The following is a 16,807-nucleotide window of genomic DNA, read 5'->3' as shown; positions in this document are numbered from 1 at the left end:
CTGCATTAGCCCATAACAAGAAAGTCAGCTTGTCCTTTGAAGCTTTGAAGTCAGGCATTGACTTCTCCTCTCTAGCTATGGAAGTCCTAGATGACAGTTTCTTCCAATAGAAGCCTCTTTTGTCTACACTGAAAATCCTGTTGTTTGGCATAAACACCTTCATTCATTATTTACCTTAAACCAGATTTTCTGGATAATTGTCTGCAGCTTCTGTGAAAGCACTTGCTGCTTCCCCTTGCACTTTTATCTTACGGAAATGGCTTCTTTCCTTCAACCTCAGGAACGGTCTTATGATTTCAAACATTTCTTCAGCCACTTCCTCACCTCTCTCAGAGAACTGAAGAGAGTGAAGGGCTTATGACCTGCCTCTTGAGAAATCTGTATGCAGGTCAGGAAGCAACAGTTAGAACTGGACATGGAACAATAGACTGATTCCTAATAGGAAAAGGAGTACGTCAAGGCTGTATATTGTCACCCTGCTTATTTAACTTATATGCAGAGTACATCATGAGAAACACTGGACTGGAAGAAACACAAGCTGGAATCAAGATTGCTGGGAAAAATATCAATAACCTCAGATATGCAGATGACACCACCCTTATGGCAGAAAGTGAAGAGGAACTCAAAAGCCTCTTGATGAAAGTAAAAGTGGAGAGTGAAAGAGTTGGCTTAAAGCTCAACATTCAGAAAACGAAGATCATGGCATCTGGTCCTACCACTTTATGGGAAATAGATGGGGAAACAGTGCAAACAGTGGCTGACTTTATTTTGGGGGCCTCAAAATCACTGCAGATGGTGATTGCAGCCATGAAATTAAAAGACACTTACTCCTTGGAAGAAAAGTTATGACCAACCTAAATAGCATATTCAAAAGCAGAGACATTACTTTGCTGACTAAGGTCCATCTAGTCAAGGCTATGGTTTTTCCTGTGGTCATGTATGGATGTGAGAGTTGGACTGTGAAGAAGGCTGAACGCTGAAGAATCGATGCTTTTGAACTGTGGTGTTGGAGAAGACTCTTGAGAGTCCCTTGGACTGCAAGGAGATCCAACCAGTCCATTCTGAAGGAGTTCAGCCCTGGGTTTTCTTTGGAAGAAATGATGCTAAAGCTGAAACTCCAGTACTTTGGCCACCTCATGGGAAGAGTTGACTCACTGGAAAAGACTTTGATGCTGGGAGGGATTGGGGGCAGGAGGAGAAGGGGACAACCGAGGATGAGATGGCTGGATGGCATGACTGACTCGATGGACGTGAGTCTGAGTGAACTCCGGGAGTTGGTGATGGACAGGGAGGCCTGGCATGCTGTGATTCATGGGGTCACAAAGAGTCAGACATGACTGAGCGACTGAACTGAACTGAACTAAGGGAATGTTGTGGCTGCTTTGGTGTTCCATCTAGACACTCAAATCTTCTTATCAGCAATAAAGGCTTCCAAAGTGGCTCTAGAGGTCAAGAACCTGCCCACCAATTAAGGAGATTTAAGAAACTTGGGTCTGATCCCTGGGTGGGGAAGATCCCCTGGAAGAAGGCATGGCAACCCACTCCAGTATTCTTGCCTGGAGAATCCCCATGGACAGAGGAGCCTGGAGGGCTACAGTGCATAGGGTCGCACAGAGAGGCCGTTGTAGGGTTATTAACTGGCCTAATTTCAATATTGTTGTGTCTTAGGGAATGGGGAGGCCTAAAGAGAGGGAAAGGACGTAATCAGAACATGCACTATTTACCAATTAAGTTTGTTTATATGGGCACAGTCCATGGTGCCCCACAACAATTACAATAAGAACATCAAAGATCACCGATCACGGATCACTGTAACAAACATAACTAATGCAAACGCTTGAAATAGAGCAAGAATCATTAGAATGTGACAGAGGGACACTAAATGAGCAAATGCGGTTGGAAAAATGCTGATAAACGTTCTTGATGCAGAGTTGTCATCAACCTGAATTTGTAAAGAAACATAAAAAAAAGAAAGAAAGGCAATATCTGCAAAGTACAATAAAATAAAGTACAATAAGACAGAAAGTGCCTAGAGTTTATTATCTAAAGTCTTGGGGTTCAGCCAAAGGCAGTGCTCTGTGACAACCTAGAGGGTTGGGATTGGGGGAGGGAGATGGGAGGGAGTTTTAAGAAGGAGGGGATCTATGTATACTTATGGTTGATTCATGTTGATGTATGGCAGAAACACAATATTGTAAAATAATTATCCTCCAATGAAAAATAAAAAACTGTACAGTCCTGGAGTCCAGTAGGAACAACTCTGGGTCCCCTTCTGGTAAAGAGTCACAGGCAGCTATTGGGGGTGCTGGTGGAGTCAGGGCCCTGGGGCATGGGTGGTGACCCCAGGAAAGCAGCAGAGATGGGAGCTTGGCAGAGAGGAGGTTCCCAGAAGGTTCTGTCTCACTGGGAAAAGGAGCCCTGGCACCGTGAATGATTCCCAGAAATGCCTGGAACAAAAGCTGCAGCTCCATCCTCAGTAGGTGGAGCAAGAGCCAGCGGTCTCAGCCTGTGAACCCACCTACTGAGACCCAGGGAAATCTGGGTGACATGAGATAGAATGCAGAGATAATACCAGAAGAAACATTAACTCATAGATAGGCAAATACAGTGTCAGTGCTGGTCTCAAAGAAATATGGACAAAGGAAATTAAAAAAAATTCTCTTCTATTTTTATCTGCATAACATAAGGAACATTAAGTGGAATTCAATTCATAACTCTGCACAGGCCTCTTAGATCACCTCCAACAATCTTTATTTGGCCTTGTATCGATTTGTAAATGTTTTTATTTATAGAAACCTCCAAGAAACGGAGAGGAGGCAAGGCAGGCAGTGGTATATGTTATAAAAATGATCCTGAGGTAAAATTGAGTATGCCTCCCCACCCCCTGCCACCGTTGCCCACATCTTTTATTCATGCAACAACAGGAGAAGAACCACCTCCTCTTTCCTTCAGGGGCAGGAAATGTTGCCTCAAAGAACTTGAGTTTCACCGAGGAGGAAGGGCAGGTGGTAGGCCATATTTTCCTAAGGTCTCCTAACAATATCTGTCATTTCACACACTCTTGTAGAAGCCAGTCACTCCTCCAGTGAGATGCAGAGACCAAATCCTCTCTTCTTGGACCTGGACAGGCCTCTGGGATGGCCCTGATGAGTAGCATGTGGCAGAATAGAGCTGAGTCACTTCTGAAACTAGGCCATGGAAATACCAGGCACTTTGTCACCCTTCTACCTGGAGGCTCAGTCTTGGACCCTCACGGCCACCGCTGAGGAAGCCCAGACCTCATAGACACATGTGGGTGTCCTGGCTTTCGGCCAGCTCAGGTCCTGGCCAAGAGCCAGCCTCAGCTGCCAAAGGTGTGAGTGAAGTCATCTCCAGGGTCATCCAGCCTCCGGATCTCAAGCTATCCATGGCTTTGGGTCTTAAGTTGAGGCTCCAGACACAAAGGAGAAAAGATGCGTCGTCCCCAGTGTGTTGGTGTGTGTTTCTGGCCTGCAGAAACTGTGAGCGCACTAAAGTGGCTGTCTTACGGCGCTAAGCATGGTTGCTTATGTTGCGTAGGGCAGCTAGAGCAGGCGCTGTATGTTCCTTTGATGCCAGAAGTCAGCAGACTCAGTAACAGTACCACCCAGAGTACTGAGGTGGAGCCTGTGGCTCACCGCAGTTAGTGGTCCCTGAAGGACCATGGACGGATCCACTTTCCCAGCACAGATGATGCAAAATCCCTTCATGTTGGATTTAATTTCCCTCTGAAGAGTCTCTGTGTGCTTATAATGATCCCAACAACTGATGGTCTTAGCCAGGAATAGGGGCCTTGTGCACTTGGTTCTGCTTTCCCCTTTACCAGAGGACCTCCGCTCTGTCTCTGGGCCTTGGTAACACCACCCTGCTCCCACCCAACCCTGAGAGGGCTCACCTGGACCCTGGGACCCAGCACATCACCCACCTCAGGTCAGTGATGATACAGACAGAGAGAGGGTCAGTGTGCATATAAGCCCCAGGTGAGTCTCAGGAGGCTTCCCAGGTGGCGCTAGTGGTAGAGAACCTGCCTGCCAATGCAGGAGACCCCAGACACACAGGTTCGATCCCTGGGTTGGAAAGATTCCCTGGAGGAGATCATGGCAACCCACTCCAGTGTTCTTGCCTGGAGAATCACATGGACACAAGAGCCTGGTGGGCTACAGTTCTGGGGTTGCAAAGAGTTAGACATGACTGAGGGATTTAGCATGCATGTAACTCTCAGGAATGGTGACCACTTCAGTGTGGAGGGCAGATTGGATGCCTGGGGGGACGTGGTGGGAGATGTGGCCTCATAGCAGGTGGGGGCCTGCATCTGATGGGCTCAGACTTGTTCTCTAGGCAAGTCATGGGCTATGGGGGGTGCGGTCACACCAACACAGCAGATGACGAGAGATGGCATACAGACGCTGACAGTGGTTTTGGAGAAGACTAGAGGAGCTCTTTTTGCAGGAGAATTGATGGGATTGAGTTACCAACTGAAGGCTGAACATCACTTCACTTTAGTCACTCAGTTGTGTCGGACTCTTTGTGATCCCATGGACTGCAGCATGCCAGGCTTCCCTGTCCATCACCAACTCCCAGAGCTTGCTCAAACTCATGTCCATCGAGTCGGTGATGCCATCCAACCATCTCATCCTCTGTCGTCCCCTTTTCCTCCCGCCTTCAATCTTTCCCAGCATCAGAGTCTTTTCCAATGAATTAGTTCTTCACATCAGGTGTGCAAAGGATTGGAGTTTCAGCTTCAGCATCAGTCCTTCCAATGAAGAATCAGGACTGATTTCCTTGAGGATGGACTGGTTTGATTTCTTTTCAGTCCAAGGGACTCTCAAGAAGTTTGAACACAGGAAGCAGTGATGGTGTTTTCTCAACTGGATGATTGGAAAGTAAATCCATGAAACAATAGCCAGAACACAAGAAGCAGAATAATAAAGTGGCAGGAAAGACGAGAGAAGACATGCCAGAGAAGACTCCTGATACCCCAGACGAGTCGGCTGAATTCGAGGAATGTACCTGAGGCCTGAGATGGGGATTCCAGGGGCAGAGCACTGGCAGCACAAGCCACAGGGATGTGCCCACGTGTCCCAGAGAGGCAGGCTGTGCTCATGGAGATGACATGCCAAAGGGGTCACGTGAGTACCGGCCCGATGTGATGAAGGAGGAGGAGCCATAGGTCACTTGCAGGAGGCAAGCGAGAACTGGGAGATAAGGTTCTCAGGGGAGAACCTTCTCTGGCACCTGATGTGTTCCTTGCACTTAGTAGGTGCTCAGGAAACGTGCATTCATTGAAGAGACCCATGAGCATATCCAACTGAGGCTCAAAGAAGACACAGACCCAAGGGAAGGAGCAACAACAGGAAACAGGCGTGTCGCTGAGCCGAGATCTGCTGTGAGAGTGCAGATGCATCAGCCTGACATGCATCAGCTGGAGACGGGGTGACACTTTCCCTCCGAAGTGTCAGGCGAGCTGCGACAGACCGTGAAAGGTGGCTGGTGCGTGCTGTGCGTGGAGCCCCAGCTGCCAGGCAGAGGGCAGCCTTCTGGGAAGGGGTGAGCACCAGGGCACCACCCTCGGGCCTTGCATGGCTCACACACCTCGCATCAGAGTCACGGTTGCTGGCCTCCTCTTGACATTGGCAGGCTATTCACATGCAGGGGGCTCCTGCTGCAGCACTTGTCACGGTAGCTGGGCGCGGTATGCAGAGACAAGACCGCTGTGCTGGCGCCGGTGGAACGTCATGGCCAGTGATACAGAAGGACCGGTTTGTGCTGCTCAAGAGAAAAAAAAATAAGTGGGAGAAAAAAAATGCAGGGACTGGCGTGTTTGGGTCCTGGGGACAGAGGATGACATCACACGCCATGCAGTGTCCTTTCTCCTGGGGACTGAGGAGGAAAAACACCCTCTGCTGTCCCAGGGGGAGCTGATGTAAGGCTGAAGTAGGGAGCCTTCTCGAAGAGAGAGATGAGCACAGGCAGAAAGCGAGGAGGACGATGAAAAGAGAATTTGGAAAAACAGCCAGGGCAGCGATTCTGGCATCATGGGTTACTGTTAGTATACTTTTTTTTTTTTTTTTACTGTACTGAGTCTTGGTTGTGGCACTCGGGTTTAGCTACCCTGGGACATGTGGGATCTTAGTTCCCCTGCATTGGAAGGCAGATTCTTGACCACTGGACCACCAGGGAAGTCGCCGATTAGTGTACACTTAACACTGAGTGCTCACCTTGCAGCTGTGATCAACACATGCTATAGGTTGCCCTTTCTTCAATGTGGGTGGTCTTTCCCTGCCCCTGGATGAAAATTTAAGCAGATCCAGTGATACTTTCTTGTATTTCTAGGTGACCCTTCAGCCATTTGAATCCTATCCTCAGTCTCCACTCAGTAATGAGATTGTCCCCATCAAGGTCCAAACCCTGGTATGACATCAACTCTTCTCCCTTCCCTGCCGCCTTCTCAGGCTGATCAGGATGGAAACCAGCAACTGGCAGAAGGCTGTTCTCTCGTCCTGCTCCCCTGCTCCCGCCCCGCCCCAGACACCAGGATTTCTAGCCCCATCCTGGACGGGTTGGGGGGACAGGGTGAGGGAAGACAGGCAGAGGGGACTGCGGCCCCACCACCGCACTGTGTGTCCTGGAGCTCGACCCTGGGGACCCCACCAGCGGGCTCCCAGGCCCGGCCTTCAGTTGAGCTTGGCCACTGGGGAGTTGTAGCCAGGGAGTAAGGAAGGCCCAGATGTTTATTCCCTGCTCCCTCCCTGGGAAGAAGGTGGGGCTCCTGTCACTTGTCTGCTACCCTCTCAGGGCCTGGTGACCATTCCCTCCTCTTCCCACTCGAGCCCCAAACTCCGAGTGGCCAGGACCTTGACGGCTGCAGGTAAGGTAAGTCCTTACAGCTCGGTCAGGCTTCCTGCTCTGTCGGCCGGGCGGAGGGTTGAAACTGACTTTTCTTCCCCTGGAGGCCTTTTCATCGACTCCGGAGAGGTTCCCAGTTCGTCCATACCCTATATGCCCCAGCCCAGGCCTCGGGGTCCTCCTCCTCAACCCCCTAGGGTTGCACACACACCCTGAGCCTCTGCCGTGGGGCTTCTCACCCCACTAGGGAGCGCCGATGGACCAGTCCGAGCTGCCATCATCTCCCACTTCCGGTCCTTAGGAAAGGCGTGCACAGCGCTGCCCCCAGCCTCACGTTTCTTAGGCGTGAGTCGGGTACCAGCTGTGTGCTCCCAACTTCGGGAAGCCCTCCTCGAAACTCTCCAGTGAGGTTCCCTGGAGAACTTCTCACTAAGCCTGGACTACAAGGAAGGACCCTAATGCGGACCTAAAAGGCGACGGTGCTCTCCAAAAACATGTGTTCATCTACCCTCACCTTCAAAGTCCCTCGAAAGCCCCCCATCCAGTAGGACTGAAGTCAGAACACAACACCACCCCAAGAATCTTCCAGCTTTATCCCCAAAGATATAACCCTCCACAAAGCCCCTCTGCTCTGAGATCCCTTTTTCACATTCCCAAAGGGAGGGAGCTGTTTCAAGACCGGAGAAAGTAGGTTTGTGACAGTTTCCTTGGAAAATATTGCCATGTGAATTGTTTCATTCACTTTGGTAGGAAAAAAAAAACAAACTCATATTGGAAATTTTGTCAAAAATGATTTTAAAAGAATCCTATTTTAACAACTTGCTACACTATTTTAGGGCCAGTCCCTGGACCTTTGGGAGTCTCAGTTGTTAAAACTGTAAAAGGGGACTTCCCTGGTGGCGCAGTGGATGAGAGCCTGCCTGCCAATGCAGGGGCACAGGTTCAATCCCTGGTCTGGGAAGATTCCATATGCTGGGAAGCAACTAAGTTCAAGCACTGTAACTACTAAGTCCAAGCTCTATGAGCCATGACTACTGTAGTCCATGCGCCCAAGAGCCTGTGCTCCACGACAAGAGAAGCCACCCATGAGAAGCCAGCCCCTAGAAGCCCACGCACCACAACTAGGAGTAGCTCCCACTCTGCAGCTAGAGGAAGCCTGCACACAGCAACAAAGATCCAGTACAACCAAAATAAATAAATAAATTTTAAAAAAACCAACCCTGTAAAACATGAGAGTGAGCGCCGAGGTGTTCATTCAGTCTCCTAGTACACAGATGTCCCTCGCCAGTTTGCTTTTATGAAAGACCTATGGTAGTATGTTTTCTTTAAATGAAAGAAATCAGGATGATTTTGGCTTTCACGAGAAAAGACGAAGAGCAACCACTGTGTTCAGCGTTTCTTTTCCAGTGATCTGTCATGTAGAGCGGCAGTGAGAGAAGCCCTGCCGCCAAGCTTCTTCCCCAGGAACCACACTCAGCATCTCTGCATCCAGCCGCCAGGGCTGTGAACCGTGTCTGTGAGCATCTGTGCTTTATCTCGACGTCAGGCCATTGCTTCTTCGCCTTACACCACTTTGGTTTATATGAGGTTTCGCTATTTTTGAACGAAGCCCGTTTAGTTCCTTCGTATTTCCTCTAAATTCTGCTTGAAAATGGACTTTGTGTGCCTTTAGATTTTGCAGCTAAAAGGCACAAGCTGATGATACTTTTGGCATTCTACTTGGAAATCTCTTTCACTAACCCCAATAAGTCATCAGGGACATTTTTCCATGTTACCCCCAGGAAACAGTTTGGCTAAACTTTCTCTACAGAAGGAAGGTCTCCTTTGTTCGAGCACTAAAGAGCATTTTCCTCTTTCCACTGACAGCCAGGAGGTGAGTTTCTGTCATCGGCCACAGAGGGGTGCTGCTCAGCTCCTCCTAGAGAGAATCAGCCACGTGGAGAGCAAACAGCTCACAGCCTCCAGCTGCAGCACCTTCAAGACCTACTCCAGCTCTCCAGATCTGGCCATCTCCCTCTCCCTGGCTTCCCTGCAACCACTAAACGTGGCAGGGGCTGCCGGGCACAGCCATTTCTGTCCAACATGCCTGTCTTCCTTCCATGAGCCGTCTTGCCCTGGAGCTGCCAGCTGGGTTGGCTGAGATGTTCTCAGCACTGCATTGTGGTCTGAGGCTCCGTTTAGCCAATCCTCCTCCATCCTCACCCTTCCTCATTTTACGGATGTCAAGCCTGTATCTAAAACCTAAAGTCTGAAGCCTTTCTTACTCCAGCTCCCTCTCTTCAGCATTCTAAGCCATTACCCTCGATATATCTCTCACACTTCTAACTCTCTCTTGGTGTCTGCTTCCTGGAGGGAGCCAACTGTCACAAACCTCCTTAAGGTCCTTCTAGCTTCTGACTGCCTTAAGCAATGACTGTACGTCTTTGGTTTTAGTTATGGTAATGCGCTATAGTTATGGTAATGCGCTACTTCCAGGTGCCAAATCCGGTTTTGGTAGCTATTGCTGCAGGGCAAACTCTCCCTATGTCTATAGGATGACAACAACCATTTTATTTTGCTCACAGTGTTGTGGGTCAGAGTTTAGGAAGGCGCATCTGGGCCATTCTCACTTTGGCTTGTCTCACACAGTTGCAGCCAGACAGTGGCCAGGACTGGACGTCAAAGATGGCGAACTCACAGGTCTGGTAGATGATGCCATCAGCTGAGAGTGGTTCTGGGGCTGTGGGCAGGAACACCTGCTGTGGCATCTCCAGCATAGCAGCTCTAGGGAAGTTGGAGTTTTTACTTGGCATCTGGATTCCCCCAGAGGGAATGTACCAAGAGAATCAAATGGCAGTGATATCGCCTTTTCTGATTTAGCCCTGATAACCATATTGTTATTGTTTAGCCGCTAAGTCACGTCCAACTCTTTGTGACCCCATGGACTGTAGCCCACCAGAATCCTCTGTCCACAGGATTTCCCAAGCAAGAACACTGGAGTGGGTTTCCATCTCCTTCTCCAGGGGATCTTCCCAACCCAGGGATCAAATCCATGTCTCCTCCATTGCAGGTGGATTCTTTACTGCCGAGCCATCTGGGAAACCCTTGACAACCATGTAACACCATTTTATCATTATGCTACAGGTCGCAAGCAAGTCACTAAGGTTGGCCCATATTCAAGACAAGAGATCAGAGAATCCACCTCTTGATGGGAGGAGTGTCATATAATTTGCAGACATCCACAGTGACCGATTCGACAGTAGCAGAACCCACCAGTGAACCCCGTACATGGCACTAAACCCCAGGGGACCATCCATCACCTGCTTTTGCCTGGCAGGTTGATTACACTGGAACATTTCCATCCATTGTGGAAGAAGCGGTACCTTGCTCTCACTGGAATATACGTTTACTCTGAGTGTGAATCTGCCTTCCTTCCCTATAGCACTTCTGCCAAAACCACCATCTGTGGGTTTACGTAATGGCAGCCACATTCACTGCTGCAGTACTTCACGGAGCACCGCCTCTGACCAGGGGACTCGTTACAACAAATGAAGCGTGCCTACAGAGCTGCATCTATGGAATTGACTGGACTCACCATGTTCATCATCACTCTGGAGCAGCTGGCCTGCTAGAACACTGAAGTGGCCTTTTGCAGACTCACCTACAGTGCCGGTGAAGTGAAATCGCTCAGTCGTGTCCGACTCTATGCGACCCCATGGACAGTAGCCTACCAGGCTCCGCCGTTCATGGGATTTTCCAGGCAAGAATACTGGAGTGGGCTGCCATTTCTTTCTCCAGGGGATCTTCCCAAACCAGGGATCGAACCCGGGTCTCCTGCACTGCAGACAGACGCTTTACCATCTGAGCCACCAGGGAAGCCCAACTGGGTGATAATACTTTGTGTTGGTGAGATAATATTCCCAAGAGTGAAGTACAGACTCTGAATTACTATCCAACATGTGGTGCTGTTTCTCCCAGGGCCAAGGAGCATGGATCTGGGATTGAGGTATCAAAATGCGAGAGGTTCCTCTCACTAACACCCCTAATGATTAACAGGCCACGTTTACCCCTGTTTCTGCAACTCTGGGCTCTGCTGGTTTAGAAGCATTGGTTCTGGAGGCAAGAGCACCTCCACTTCCTTCTGACTGCGGGCTTTGTCACTGCCTGACGTGGTACACGTGTGCATATTTCACCGCCTTGTTACCACCGACTCTGTGAGAACAGAGCAGGTCCCAGGGCTCAGTAGCTACTTATGTATCTGTTGATTTGTGTGTGTGTACTGTGGGGGAGGGGGGAGAGGAGTTAGAGGAGTTGGGGGAGGAGGAGTTGGGGGAGGAGTCTGGTTTAAATGCTAGTAAGTCATGATCAGAGAAATGACAGTTTTCCTATATTGTATCTGGAATACTGAGTTAATAATGTTCTAGATAAAGCTGCTGCTAAGTCACTTCAGTCATGTCCAACTCGGTGTGACCCCACAGATGGCAGCCCACCAGGCTCCCCTGTCCCTGGGATTCTCCAGGCAAGAACACTGGGGTGGGTTGCCATTTCCTTCTCCAATGCATGAAAGTGAAAAGTGAAAGTGAGATCGCTCAGTCGTGTCCGACTCTTCACGACGCCATGGACAGCAGCCTACCAGGCCCTTCCGTCCATGGAATTTTCCAGGCAAGAGTACTGGAGTAGGGTTGCCATTGCCTTCTCCTAGATAAAGCAGAGGTACCGGTTTAATGATCAGTGCTTTCTTTAACCCGTGACTTCATCTGTCTGCCCAGGTCCATGGTTCTGGGATTTACAATCAGCATGTTTCTATAATTGTTCTACGATTTACTAAAAATTTTAACTAACCAATGCTTTATTACAAAAAAATTATACAGCATTTGGAAGGTACATGTTTTAATTTTAAACTGGTTTTAGAATATTAATGTACTAAGTAGAAGCTAACGCATTGGAGTAGTGATACTGAAAATAACTGTGTCTACCCCGTAAATAATACACACATATTCTCTGTATGGAGCAAATCTGGGTCTTGCAGGTCACAGGCAGTGAGGCCTCAGATTTCAAATCAAAGGAGGCACTTCGGGATTATCTTCAAAGTTGGGATCTTCCTCACTTGGTATAATTTTGGGTTCAGGGCGAACTCTTCTGGGCATGTGTGTTTTCTCCTGAACTATGTTGGCCACATCAGGGATGGAACGCTTGCTGGGGTCTACTTCTAGTTTCTCCATTTGCTGGCTTCTAGAACAACAAAAAGGGCAAAGGAAACAGAGATATCATTTTGAAATAAATTTCAAGTAGATTCCACTCATTCATTTGTTTGTTTGGCAAACATCGGCAAGTACTCTCCCTGGAGTATAGGAGACTGTTCCTGGATTCAAGTGGCTTAAAGCCTTGTAGAAGCAGGAGTCAACCCTTGAAGAAATAAAGAGTTAAAGGGTGTTGCAGGGCCATGCTAACACACAGGCAGTTGGAGAACAGGACAGTTGGCAGACTCTGCTCACCTAAGACTCTTTTGATAACTGAAATGATACGGTAGGCCAAGTCTCACAGCCAGGAGCAATAATAGAATCACATCTGGCAGGTTTCACTCCTGAATGGAGCTAATCAGGCTCCTAAGACCCTGCTGCTTCAGACAATCCAGCCTGCTGTGGTTGGCGTGCTCAGTCACTCAGTTGTGTTTGACTCTTTGCAACCCTTTGGATGGTAGCCCACCAGGCTCCTGTGTCCATGGGATTTTCCAGGCAAGAGTACTGGAGTAGTTTGCCATTTTCTCGGCCAGTGGATCTTCCTGACCCAGGGATTGAACCTGCGTCTCCCTCATCTCCTGTATTTCAGGCAGTTCTTTTTTTTTTAATTTAATTGAAGGCTAATTACAATATTGTCATGGGTTTTGTTATACATTGACATGAATCAGCCATGAGTGTTCATGTGTCCCCTATCCTGAGCCCCGCTCCCTCCTCCCTCCCCATGCCATCCCTCAGGGTTGTCTCAGTGCTCCGGCTTTGAGCGCCAAGCAGGCTCTTTACTGCTGAGCCGTCGGGGAAGCCCACGGTTTGGCAGGGACATTCATACTACAAGTTCAGGTGCGTGCCAAGCCCACAGTCCTTTCCCTCCTGTGGGAACGTGCACCCAGTGCTCGTGGCAATAGCTGGAGTGAAAGGGAACCCGGAAGCCCCTCTGCTGGCCAAGGAATCCCGTGGTCACTGTCATATAGAAAACTCGAAATGACACAGTCCCAGGGCTGTTTTTCTGGCCATTTCCTCCATAGGCCTGGAGTTGGACCCAGTAAGCTGTAGTTATGTCAAGTTCCCCCCACGATGTGGATGATTTTGAAATAATTTTGGAATCAGTTGTTTGACAGATATACATTAAGAGCCTACAGCACTCAAGTAGCTGTGCTAGACATTAGCAATACCATGGTTTGTGCAGACAGACAAGGTTCCTGGGAACATCTAGGGGCGCAGAGTAGTGCTCAACAGAAAAGTTATCTCGTCGTCATGTAACTGTCTCACTGTCCATCTGTTCCCCCTGTCAGACTGGCATCTTTGAAGCAAAGATTTTGTCTCTTTCACCTTATATCTCTGGCATACAGCTTCACTGAATAAATAGCTATTGAATAACTAGAAAAAATTCACTACTGTGAAATACTGAAATTAAATAGGCAATTAGCTCTGACCTATGTGGTTCAGGCTGTAAAGAATCTGCCTGTAGTGTAGGAGACCCAGGTTCTATCCCTGGGTCAGGAAGGTCCCCGACCAGGGGAGGTTGGGGAGGAGGGAATAGCTACCCAGTCCAGTATTCTTGCCTGGAAAATTCCATGGACAGAGAAGCCTGGCAGCTACAGTCCATGAGGTTGAGAAGAGTCAGACGTGATTGAGCAACTAACCCTTTCAGTTAAAGAAAATCACAGTCTACTCCGAGAGTTCCAAACCCACGTCCTCCAGCCAAATTCCTGCAGCAGACACAAACTGGTGGGGAAGGGAGGTTCAATTTTCTCTGGAAAGTGTAAATTCACTTGCTCATGCAACCCTTCCCCCTCACGTCTGTAGTCTGCTCAGCCCTTGAAAGGATCTGACTTTTTGATTCCTTTGTACTTTGGCTGGGCTTCCCTGGTAGCTCCAATGGTTAAGAATCTGCCTGCAAGGTGGGAGACCTGGGTTCAGTCCCTGGGTTGGAAGTATTTTGATTAATATACCTGGACCTGCTGAAGGAAAACACAAGTTGGATTTAAAAATGGCATTTTCTGAAGCCCCAGATTATACACTATAAACTATGCAGGGAGTTTCAGTTTTCAGAGACTTACATTACAGTTGTTATTAACTATAGCTTTACTTCTTAATTATTCTGTTCTTACTTAACAGACTGTGATATCTATGGCTTAATTAAGTAAATATCTAAATTCATCTATGATAATTATGTTGTCCTTGACTTTGAAGAAAAGCAGCCCATCTCTATTCTGGGCATATCTCTTGGGCTATAGTTTCTGGAACACAGTAATAAACAGTGAACTTAGTATTCGGTTATCTGCAGCGCTCCAACTTCAGATGTTCTGAGGAACGGTTTGTGTGCAGGGTTTTAATTACTCATGAATCCCTGGGGGTAATAAGCAGTGAACAGCAAGGCCTGGGGCACTCAAGGACCACATTTATCCCCAAAATAAAGAGGAGAGGGAATTTTTCCCCCTGCTGCTTCCCGCCTCACATCGAGGCCTGTAGAGACAGATGCCTGCTGCAGGTTTTATCCGTCGCCTGACTGTCAGACCAGAACCTCTAGCACCTAGTAAGAACAGGTGGAAGACGGCGTGAATAAATGTATTATGGAAGAATGCAAGAAAAAAAGAAAATGTCTAAAATCAGCAGGTGTAAACTACATCAAAGATTGAGTCCTCTATTAAAGAATACAAAGGATTTTCAGGGCAGTGAAACTACTCTGCGTGACACTATAGTAGTGGATGCATGTCACTGTTTACTCTTGTTGCTTAGCTGCTCAGCCATGCCTGACTCTTTGTGCCTCTAGACTGTAGCCCGCCAGGCTCCTCTGTCCATGGGATTTCCCAGGCAGGAATAGTGGGGTGGGTTGCTACTTCCTTCTCCAGGGGATCTCCTCAACCCACGGGTTGAACCTGTTTCTCTTGCATTGGCAGGTGGATTCTTTACTGCTGAGCCACCTGGGAAGCTGTTACATATTTGTCAAAATCCAAAGAACACACAGCAGCAAGACTGAGCTCTTATGCAAATTTTGGATGTGGGTGATAATGATGCAGGAAGGCAGCTTCATCAGTTGTAACAAACCTCCCCTTCTGGTGTAGGGTGTGGATAATGAAGGAGGCTATGCACCTGTAGGGAAAACAGGTATTTGGGAAATCTCTGTGCCTTTTACTCGATTTTGCTGTGAACCGAAGACTGGGCTAAAAGTCCATTAAAAAAAAAAATAAAAAGACACCATGAGGAGAGTAAGAAGGCAAGCCCAAGAATGCGCCACATTTTATAATCCTGGATCCACCACTCACTTACCAATTTTGCGACCTTGGGCAAATGACCCCATCTCTATGAACCTCGCTATGTTAGGAACAGGAGGAGGATTTATTCCTAGATATTTTGAAGATTAAAGATAATGCACAGCATCATACAGTTCAGTGCAGGCGCTTAGTACTCAATAAACCCATCTTTGAGGAAGTCGTCCCAGGACCACAAGGCTTCACTGGGTTCATGACCTTCTCCCCAGACATGATCCCATCTGGTCCAATGAACAAAACCCTCCTCCCCTCGATCTACTCCCTCCACTAACTCTCTCCACCGCATGAGGAAGGGACCACCCAGGCTGAGAGCGGGTTGAGGGGCCTGTTCTGACCCCCGGCCCCCAGTGTCCTGCCCTGTGCAGGCCTTTCCTCCAAACCAACAAGCTGTCTGACCTCATGCCCACATGCAGCCTTTATAGGTGGCTGTTTGGGTCATGGGTTGCCCAATCAGAGGCTGATATAATGGGAATAATGAATTCTGTCAATGATTCAAGAGCACCACAAACAACCTTCCCATAGACGTATCCTGAGCAGACATGAGGTGATCCTTTCTCAGTAACAAAAATGAAAAAGAAAGGCTTTGTGAAAATACTGCAGGAGTTCCTTCTATAAACAGTTGTGCTAAGATGTTTCTAATCATCAAGTATAATCATGGTGATGACAGTTAGCCTGGAGTCTTGAAAACCAGCTCCAAACCATTGACAATGACTTGGTTTCCAATCGCTGCGATTCCTCATAAATTAGATTCAGATTTTTTACAAGTAGGGATGCTGCTGGGGCTTAATTATGACCATGAAGATTCACAGGAGTCCTAATACCCTTGAATCTCTTTAAGTGGTGAGATAGGTAGAGAGCATCACTGATTCAAAATGAATTTGAGCAAACTCCGGGAGATGGTGGAGGACAGTGGAACCTGGAGTGCTGCAGTCCATGGGGTCACACAGAGTCAGACATGACTTAGCACCTGGACAACAATGATCTGAAATGGAAATTAATAAGCTGGGAAGCATGAGAGTAGCTTCCCAAGGTTTAAAACAGCAACCTGTTTTTCAGAAGGAATTCAGCTCCATACCTGTTGTTTAAACAAACCGCATGTTTGAAAACCTCTACAAAACTTTGACAGTTGTCTTTGAATATAAGAATGCCTGACTGCTTGTATTATGCAAGACATAAATACAGCTCTTGCTCAGGTATTTTTATAGTGATAATTCTGGCATATACATTTGTATCACAAAGATAGTTTGCCTGGGTCCAAAATAGACTTTGCCATCTGGATGGTACGAGTCTGGAAATCTTGAAAAGGAGAAGGAAAGATGAAAGAGCTGAGATGTTCATTCCAAGGATGAATTGAGAAGGAATGAGAGCTTTGTTCGAAATGCTCTAAGGATTGTCACCACTTGTGGGGGGCGGACATTGTTCCGAGGGTCCCTAGGGGCAGAGCTAGAACCTTCA

At 48.0% G+C, this 16,807-nt stretch overlaps 1 protein-coding gene across 2 annotated transcripts in view; it reads right to left on the bottom strand.

Moving 5' to 3' along the window:
• Nucleotides 1-11,880: 11,880 nt before the first annotated feature.
• Nucleotides 11,881-16,807, bottom strand: part of DNAAF11 (dynein axonemal assembly factor 11) — a 44,096-nt gene continuing 39,169 nt past the window's right edge. For both annotated transcript variants that reach the window (XM_068983969.1, XM_068983968.1), the window contains one exon: nucleotides 11,881-12,075. In XM_068983969.1, coding sequence (XP_068840070.1) covers nucleotides 11,898-12,075 — 178 coding nt within the window. In that variant the 3' untranslated portion in view covers nucleotides 11,881-11,897. The remainder of the gene's footprint in view (nucleotides 12,076-16,807) is intronic.

This window comes from Capricornis sumatraensis, chromosome 11, assembly GCF_032405125.1.
Source record: "Capricornis sumatraensis isolate serow.1 chromosome 11, serow.2, whole genome shotgun sequence".
Classification (NCBI taxonomy): domain Eukaryota; kingdom Metazoa; phylum Chordata; class Mammalia; order Artiodactyla; family Bovidae; genus Capricornis; species Capricornis sumatraensis.
This window is presented reverse-complemented; position numbering and strand designations above follow the sequence as displayed.